At 31.1% G+C, this 9694-nt stretch overlaps 1 protein-coding gene across 2 annotated transcripts; it reads left to right on the top strand.

Annotated features, from left to right (window-relative positions):
- The first annotated feature begins 3485 nt into the window (after positions 1 to 3485).
- LOC120213241 (synaptotagmin-3-like) lies at positions 3486 to 7592 on the top strand. 2 transcript variants are annotated; one of them, XM_039211394.1, is made up of 12 exons: positions 3486 to 3695; positions 4840 to 4938; positions 5013 to 5063; positions 5139 to 5262; positions 5460 to 5578; positions 5664 to 5765; positions 5887 to 5961; positions 6061 to 6137; positions 6313 to 6562; positions 6664 to 7038; positions 7131 to 7259; positions 7335 to 7592. In XM_039211394.1, exons 1-12 carry the CDS (start codon positions 3585 to 3587, stop codon positions 7461 to 7463), a joined length of 1641 nt encoding a protein of 546 aa, XP_039067325.1. In that variant the 5' UTR covers positions 3486 to 3584; the 3' UTR covers positions 7464 to 7592. The 2 variants fall into 2 exon arrangements, with proteins under 2 accessions (XP_039067325.1, XP_039067326.1); XM_039211395.1 differs by lacking the exon at positions 3486 to 3695 and having other exon boundaries at positions 4876 to 4938; positions 5119 to 5262.
- The last annotated feature ends 2102 nt before the right edge of the window (positions 7593 to 9694 follow it).

Consider the following 9694-nt stretch of genomic DNA (forward strand, 5'->3'; position numbering starts at 1 on the left):
ATTGTTCAACTTTTATGACTAATATTTTATAAGATAATGTAATTCAATTATTAAAGTAGATCCATTGTATTTCATAAAACCATTAAATATGACCTTATCTTGAATTCTATATTATTTACACTTTGACATATATAAAGAGGATGTTCATATTTATTATGTCATTGGTTATGTAATAAGAGAATATGTTAAACTTTGCCAATTAGGTATGCCCTGACCTTAGATTTGGGAGTCATCATTGGCCTAAATTTTTTTTTGTACAAAAAAAAATATCTTAAACTTTTATGGGTAAGATATAGATTTTCAAATCGATTAAATTTTAGTTCGATTGATATTATTATTGTTATAACTTTTTGAAAATATAGAGTATAAATATAGTTAAATATATGAAGTGTCTTAATTTAAGAATTTAAGAAGAATTTGAACAATTCGGATATTATATCATAATATAGTACATTCAACACGAAGACATCATATATAACTTTTAATTAATGCACTTTTAAAAAATAAAATCTATTTTTTTCAATAAAATAAATTTGATTTTAAGAATCACATTTTCCAAAGCTTTATAAAATTCTGCAGGAGACATATTTTTTTTGATATATGTTCATATTACTGTCATTCTTAACTTCCCAATTGGCTTTCTCCTAGAAAGATTTACCAATAAATAAAAATGTTTTGTTTTATATTTTGTCTTCTATTTTATAATTTCAATTAATAGAAGTCTGAATATTAAATTAATAAATATTGAGTATTATAATAAGATATATTGTACTCTTCAATAAAAAAATTCATAGTTAAATATAAAAATAATATTATTAAAAAACAATCAACCTGAACATAAATCATAAAAGAAACATTAAATATATCGAAAACAATGAATCTTACTTTTTGACACCCGATTTTGTTGTATCGTTGGAGACAACAGTAAATGGTGTCATTTAAACATGCAAAGTGACATACCTACATACCAACTAATTTGTTTGTGAGACTAAAAGAGTTGGCCTATGCCAAATGCCTCTTTGTGTGAGTGTGTTTTTTATTTAAATAATTCATGGGATTATATAAGGTAATATTTGTTTAGAATTTTTTCTTAGTCATTAACAAGTCACATATACCATACAAACACACACTCTGTAGATGTAGTTGCTCGAACATGAGATCTCTAAGAATAATAATACTCCCTTTAATCATTGAAGTATCTTGGGCTTAGGGATGGGCATGAATTGGGTTTCGATCAATCCGACCCAATCCGGGAATTTTATACCCTCCACACGAAATCCAACCCGATTATAGTTTAGGATAATTTCACTTGACCAAAAATTTGACCCAAATTAATATATTAAATATAGATTCTCAAAAAATAACCCTCATGTTTATATCAAATTGGTTATGATTCTAAGACATTTAAAAAAAAATTATGAAAAATAATTAATACCATATGTATATGTAAAATTTAAATGATGTATAAAAGTTGAAGACTATATTTATTATTTTGTCAATTTTATAAGTTGTTGTATCAACTTTCAATTCAAAAATTAAATGTCAGTGATTATTTTGTATTTTTTTATAATTTGATTTATCAATTTATCACATTTTAAACTTGAATAATCTAACTAAAAACTTACTGATAGTCAAGTGATTACCTAAATACTTTACCAAATTCGTTTATATCTTTGTATACGATTCTCGTAAAAGAATATAGCTTAATATACTTTATCTCAAATCCCTTTATCACAACGTCCTTTATTTCTAAACAAAACAAATATATGCAATCAATGACTGATCCACCTTTAGTTAAAAGTTAGGATGGACAAGTGTTAACTCCAAAATTCAAATTTTCTTCAATTAATTTTTTGTTTTATTGATTTTATCAATCTCATACGAAAATTTTATAATATTAATATATGTATGTTCACCTCAAAAATATTTATGAATTTGTCACTATATGCAATCATTTAAACAGTTTCATGAAGAATCTACGTGATTTTTGTCCTCAAGGAAGAACATTTCAATCTTGCTCATGGTGGGTAAAGAATAAAGCTAAGTGTATAGAATATAATGGTTCAAAGAATACTTAGGGTTTAAGGTCCCATTATTCACATAACATGTTTTAATATTTTTAGATTAAAAAATAAAATGAAGTATATCAGCATTTATGACTCCCACGTCAACACAACAAATGAAGGGTGATTCTCTAGAACTCCATGTATGCCAACGCAAGGATTAGAGGGTAAAATTAGCATCCGAAACGGATGAATCAAGTGTAGGGCGGAATTGTTAGCCATACATGGTGAACTGCTATACTTGCTTCTTCACAATCCCAAACCTCAGGTACATGCAAAGGTCATTGCATAAATAAATTACACACAAATTTATCAGTGTTTGTGCAGATAAAAAGTGTCAAAAAGTTCATATCATAAGTCATATAACCAACACAAAAGATCAGAGTCCAACATATGTATACATCACAAAGCATACACAAAACACATTATATAGCAATTGCAATCATGCGCTCAGGTGATGTAGATAAATAAATGAATAAAAATATTGTCATTCTTAACTCAAATATCATACTCTCCGGTTCTTAATTCCCAATTTAAATATATATTAATTTTTTGTCTTAATTAAAATCACTTATGTTGAACCTATTGAATGACATTAGTAGTTAAAAGGAATGTTTTTTTCTCTTCATGTCTTGAGTTCGAGTAATTGTGTCTGCTTGATATGTGTGCGCATTGTAAATAACTAAGAGAAACTTTGAATATATACTATATTATAATCACCTCAGACTTCAAAAAATTATATTATACTATCAAGAACATCATTATATAATTAAACTTGAAATTAAAAAATAGTGAAAAAATAATTAAAAATAATACAAATTCAACATAAATAAGATTTATTCATTCATTATGTCCAAATTAATCCATGTAAATGGTTAAATGTTATTGCGTAAAGTTAATTTATTGTTAACTCGTGTATTAAAATATGAGTAATAAATAATATTTTTATCAAACATAATATTATAATGTTAAAGGAAGTTCATTAACCAACTAATTTAGAATTTCTTATAAACCTGAAATTTATTATCTAATTTAAAAGGTGAAATTATTTTCATCAAAATATTGTTTTTCTAATTTTTCATTTGCAAAAAGTCCATCTTGACTTAATGATTTGGACTGAGCATAACATTAATAATAATAAGATCAAATTTAGCCAAGTTAAAGCACAAGACGAACGTCAAATTGATTATAGAGTATTTGGACTAACATTATAATTTGACCAAGTTATATTATTTGAAATTTATTGCAGATCATATTTGTATGTATTGTAGCTCACAAAAATTCAATTTTTTTTGCCAAGAAAAGTAAGAGTTGTCCAACGTAAACGTGTCTATGGTTTTGGCGGTTTTATTTAGGGTATCAAAGACTCTCTCGTTGTCTTTGTTACGTTTCTAAACCAACATTTTCCTTGTAGACGATAAATTCCACAATTTTTATTCTTTTCCCCTTTTTTCCTCAAAGCCAGCTCCATTTTTGTTCATGTTCCATTGGTTGAAAAAGCTAATCTGAGCTGGGGGGAAAATGGGATTTTTGAGCACTTTGCTGGGAATCATTGGCTTTGGGATTGGAACTTCTTTTGGACTGTTGGTTGGATTCTTTCTCTTCATTTACTCCAAGCCCAAACCTGTAAAGGTAAGCAATGAATTCATCTCACCTGCAAAAGTTTATTGTTTTCTGGGAATCTGTTGATTATTTCCTTATTAGTCTTTGATGGGGGAAACCTTTTTTTTTCGATTTTTTAATCAAAGTTGAAATATTTTCCTTCATTTTCTTTTTGGTCTTGTTGAGGTTAAATCTGGGTATTTGTTAGTTTCTTCATAGGTTAATGCTTTACTGTTACTTGTTTCAGAGATAACAACTCATCAGAGCTTCTTAGTATTTTGTATTAAGGTTTTAGATTTCATCTGGGTTTCTTTAAAGCATTGGTGAATATGGTGTTTTTTGCTATTTTCTGCAAAAACTTTTCCTTCACTGATTTCTGCAATGTTTGTTAATTTTAGAAACTTCTCAATTGTTTTATATATATATACTGATTGTGACTAAAGAAAACTGGGACTTTAATTTTAGAAACATTCATGTTCTTTCTGGAGAATTCCTTAATCATGCATGCACTTGTTCTAATTTCAATAATTTTGGGTCAATTATGTTAATGCAATGCCGAATTGGTTAATGATCTATGCCTCTAGCTGTTCCATTGATATCATGCATAGGGTAGTTGACAAAGAAGAATATGAATTATCAACTTAGGAATAGGATGGAGTGTATGACTTTTCCAAGGACTCGATGATCGTTGAAACGGATAAACCGGGAGATTTTATCTTAAAGTGATGGTAGACTCGATAGCGAATTCAGAATTCTTTGAAACATTGGATTTATGATCGTGTATGCACGTGTTCTACTTTTCGATTTTGGTTGATATTTTGATAGTGTTGTACTCATTTTTGTATTTGAAGTTTTTGACATTATGTTCATGGTGCGGCTGAATTATTCGATGCCTCTAGCTGTTCTGTTGCTATCATATAGCTCAAGCAGTTGAATAATTATCGACTTAAGATAGAATGGAGTTTCTCTGTTTTCGGTATGATTTGATGAGAGTTGAAGTACCTCGAAACAGAAAAATCATGGCAGACATGATGGCGAATTCCCAACTAGAAAACGGAATTCCTTCTGTGATAGTTTTGTTTAATCTGCACACTAGCATGTGTAGCAGATAGTGATGTGTTTTCCTGCTAATTTATGCCTGTTTTATGCTCATATTTGGAAAATGGGGGTATAGGAACCAATTACTAGGTCGCTTTACGAGCTAGATGCTGATGCTTTGCTCGATATTCTACCGGATATTCCGTTATGGGTAAAATGTCCCGATTATGAGAGAGTAAGTATTTGAATTTTAGAAATATTGTTTTTATTCAAGCAGCATGTTGATGGTAATTGACTATAACAATGCAGGTAGATTGGCTGAACAAATTTGTTACTGATATGTGGCCATACCTCGATAAGGTTAGTTCGATGACTTAAAACAGTTTCGAGATTTCCAATTATGTTATAAACCCAGAGCTCTATTTTAATCTACAGGCTGTTTGTGCTCAAATAAAAAGCATTACCGAACCCATGTTTACCGAGTACGTTGGGACGTATCGAATAGAAGCCATTGAGTATGATAATCTAAGCCTGGGAACTATTCCTCCAGAAATTCATGGTAAGTTCCTTTTGCTGTTAACTTTACTCGCTGTGACGAGATTTGATGCCAAAGATAGCAGCAAACAACTATCTCTGTTACTGAACTAGTCCGAGATTTGATGCCAATGATTGTGAATATGATTGAATTCTTCCAAAGAAAATGGATATTGATTTGTTCACCAAAATCACATCATAGTACAAGCAAATGATTTTCAGGCCTTAAAGTGTGTGAAACAAATGAGAAACAACTAGTCTTGGAACCAGCACTTCGATGGGTTGGCAATCCCAACATAGTTTTGTCGGTGAAGCTGTTGTCGTTTCGAATCACCGTTCAGGTCAGAAGAGTCTAAAGAAAGAACTGAAAGAAGAATGTATCTATTTTCTTTTTTTTTTCGAGTGTTTGATTACGATTCTTTGCAGTTGGTTGATTTACAAATATTTATAGCACCACGGATAACTTTGAAACCTCTTGTACCGACCTTGCCATGTTTTGCAACTGTTGCGGTGTCACTCCTCGAGAAGGTTAGTAAAACTTTTCGAACACTGAAAACGATAAGATTAAAAAGTCTGTTTATATTTGCTTCTAAGTATAGATGAATGCTACAATCATTTTCCGGCGATGATATTTACTACCTGCCTGCAGCCTGATGTAGACTTCGGGATGAATATACTAGGAGGCGATATTATGGCTATACCCGGACTTTATCGGTTTGTCCAGGTACTGTTCTGGTAATTTCAATACAGAAAAGGAATAAGGGCTTATGTACTTTGTACTCTGTACATAGAGGAGCCAGCTAAATGTTCGAGTTGCCTGCAGAAAACAATTAAACAGCAAGTCGCGAGCCTCTACATCTGGCCAAAAACATTAGAGATTCCGATTCTTGATCCTGCGACGTAAGTTTCTATTTCATAATATGTTAGTATCTACTCTTTCTTTTCCTATGAAGAACTTTTAACCGCGTTCGTACTTTATATATGTCATTAAACATTCTTTTCTTTTTCGATTGATTTTTATAAAACTATAGAGTTTTATATCTATGGCTGAGGTTTCGATTTGGTTTGTCTATAGAGTTGCTGTAAGAAAGCCTGTCGGAATACTACATGTAAACGTTGTGCGGGCACAAAAGCTCTTAAAGAAGGATTTACTCGGAACGTCGGACCCTTATGTCAAGTTAAATCTTACTGGAGAGAGCCTGCCATCGAAAAAAACAACCATCAAGAAGAGGAATTTGAATCCGGAATGGAACGAGAAGTTCAAGCTTATCGTGAAGGACCCAGAATCTCAAGTTCTTCAGTTACAAGTCTTTGATTGGGACAAGGTATTTTCAGATTCCAGTGTACTAAGACAAAAGGTGCCTTTTTTATCTGAATAACAATTCAAATTGTTGTTTTTTTCTCTGTATGCATTGTTATTTTACAGGTCGGTAATCATGATCGGCTCGGAGTGCAGTTTGTCCCCTTGAAGCATCTTACACCCTATGAGAAAAAGGAATTTAAACTCGACTTGCTGAAACACACAGATAGTTATGTTCCTCAAGATAAGAAGCAAAGAGGGAAAATCGTGGTCGAGCTGACATATGCTCCGTTTAGAGAAGACAGCGTTAAATTAGATGGGACACAAGATGGACACTGGAGAAAGGAAAGCGGATTAAACAGGCGATATTCCGAAAACGAAGTCTATAGTGGAGCAGGTCTGCTTTCTGTTCTGGTTCAAGGCGCCGAGGACGTTGAGGGTGAACGCCACAACAACCCTTATGCCATGGTTTTTTTCAGAGGAGAAACAAAAAAGACAAAGGTAAACATCTTCAGTCGCATCAGTTTCTGTTAGAACTTCTTTTCTCAGCTTAGCATTGTTCGGTCCAACTGTTATGAATACGGTGTTTTCAGATGATCAAGGGAACCCGGGATCCCATCTGGAACGAAGAGTTCCACTTCATGCTTGAGGAGCCCCCTATAAACGAGAAGATCCATATCGAAGTCGTGAGCAAGCGAACAGGCTTTAGTTTCCGATCAAAGGTAAGCATGTGACCGTCTCCGAATCTCGCTGCATCATTACATCCTTAATGTTTGCTTGAATCATATGCTATGTAGGAGCATCTGGGAAATGCCGATATCAATCTCACCGATGTCGTCCATAACGGACGGATCAACAAGAAATACCACCTGATCGATTCGAAGAATGGAATGATACATGTAGCCATAAAATGGACGACGTCTTGAGGAACAGGTAGGGGATTATAACAACAGATGTAAATTGGTTTTGCAATAACAATACAAAGATTTGAGGATACAATGGATCAAACACGTAGTGAGAAATATAGGAAGACAGATTACTGCAAAAATAAAAGCTGTGAGAAATGTATAGTCATCCCGAATCTCAACCGTTTAACATTGAACATTCAAATACCCCATAATCTCTAAAGATAACAATCATCCCTTGTATATACGAAGTGCAATCATATGTCTCACCGAGATACGAAACCTATTAAAGCAGAATACGTTTGCAGCCCAGTAAAATAAATATTCATACGCAAATGTTATAGACTCTATGACATATACTAAATTAAGTTAGCAAAGACAATATTTATACGTATTTCCACTTATGAGCTTATTAAACCTTGCATCGTAACGCATTTATACTATTTAAGATTTTCAAACTCTTAAATTAAAGGATATCCTCTTGGAATGTTATAATAATAATAATCATATTAATCGAATTATTTTTTATTATTATTTGCATTTGAAAATATTTTCTTTCCTTTATGTTTTGAATTGAAGTTCTCTCTCTTAATGTAACAATTTTAGTTCAAAAAACTTTCACATGTAAGAGGAAGCATAGCTTTCAATTGTCTTCGTGTTCTCAGCCGAGTGTAACGGTGGTGGCACCATATTTAGCATGAATGCCCACGTCGCCGTCGAGAATAAAACACCTGTATCCACGTGGCATCGTCATATATTGTTGTCTATTTCTCTCCACGTCACAGCATGTTACGGGATCTTGACATATTTGAAAGTATAAATTACATTTTTTCCATTCAATAACCAAAATATGATTCTACTAAACATAAATAAGTGTAAGTGTTAATAATTTAAAATGTTTGCGTTCTGAAAAATCTTTATATAACATTTTACGGATAAAATTTTAATTACAATCACACTTGGTATAGTTTCAATAATTATAATTATACAATAAAATTTCATAGATAAAATTTAGAATAAGCCTGTTAAAAATAGTCATACACAACTCCAATAAATAAGGCAGAAACCTAACTTTTTTTTTAATTTATAATATAATATGTTATATTACTTTGTGTTACGTAATTTATATCTTATAAAAATTAAATCTATTATAATACGTGATTATAATAAAAATATATTTTTAATATAACCATTGATATTTGATCTACAATTAATCTAAATGGAATAACGTAAAAATATATTATGTGGGCAATATTTTTTATCCAGTTTGTTTTATTATGAATGCCTAAAATAAATTTATGTTTATTTTTTAAATTAAAACATAAATTATTTTACAAATAATATGAATACTTACACAAAAAAACAATAATATGGGTGTGCTCAAAATAAATGAGTTCGTCATTTACAAACATAAATGATGAGTAAATTACATTAATAGTCACTAAAGTTAGGATAAATTTATTTATCATCATTAGAGTTATAAAATGATCAATTATTTTGTAATAAAATGGTCGTTTAAGTGCAAGCATAATTATCTTTATCACGAAAATCTGTTATAAACACATTAAAACAGTTGATTTGACACCCTTTGTCCATGTTGGTACCCTCTCACCAATTTAACCTTTTTACATTAGAAGTGGAGGATCATATGTGAAAAAAAAAACCCAAGCAAGTTGAACTGCAACAATAGTTTATTTTTGATCTATCACTGTCGACAGTAGTTAGCGGTAGTCGATACAGTAATCAAAATTTAAGCAATTTGAGAAATATATATATATATATATATATATATATATATATAAGAATTCAAAATATTATTTTAGTGTTATTTTTTTTTAATGTCTTATTGATACCGTTTGTTATGTTTTAATATCTATAATTTATATGATTATTGTATATATATATTATAATATAATATAAAAATGCCACACACAATCTTTTAAAATATTAATTGCTCCATCACCTATCTTTCACTTGAGCAAAATAAATCCATAATTTAAATGTTAAAATACGACAACATATTTAAAATTTAAAAAATCTATAATTTAAAAATGTCAACGGGCAGACAAACGGAAAACGGGAGGGCACGGCGTTATATCACGAGAGTCAATATTCCCCGCACACCGACGCGTTAAATAATTCCCTTCCATCTCCGTGCATGAATTTCCGGGTCCATTTTTTATTTTATTTTTTGAGTAACCGGGTACCGCCTCCTATCACCTGCTACACCCGGTCACAGTGTCGGTGTGCAG

The sequence above is a fragment of the Hibiscus syriacus genome, unplaced genomic scaffold (genome assembly GCF_006381635.1).
Source record: "Hibiscus syriacus cultivar Baekdansim isolate YM2019G1 unplaced genomic scaffold, ASM638163v2 tig00110020_pilon, whole genome shotgun sequence".
Classification (NCBI taxonomy): Eukaryota; Viridiplantae; Streptophyta; class Magnoliopsida; order Malvales; family Malvaceae; genus Hibiscus; species Hibiscus syriacus.

Bases quoted from the DNA above. Each gene is read 5' to 3' on its own strand.
- LOC120213241 (XM_039211394.1), top strand. From the start codon at position 3,585: ATGGGATTTTTGAGCACTTTGCTGGGAATCATTGGCTTTGGGATTGGA. The intron at 5,263-5,459 runs GTAAGTTCCTTT...AATGATTTTCAG, and splicing joins TATTCCTCCAGAAATTCATG to GCCTTAAAGTGTGTGAAACA. The intron at 5,962-6,060 runs GTACTGTTCTGG...AGTTGCCTGCAG, and splicing joins GACTTTATCGGTTTGTCCAG to AAAACAATTAAACAGCAAGT.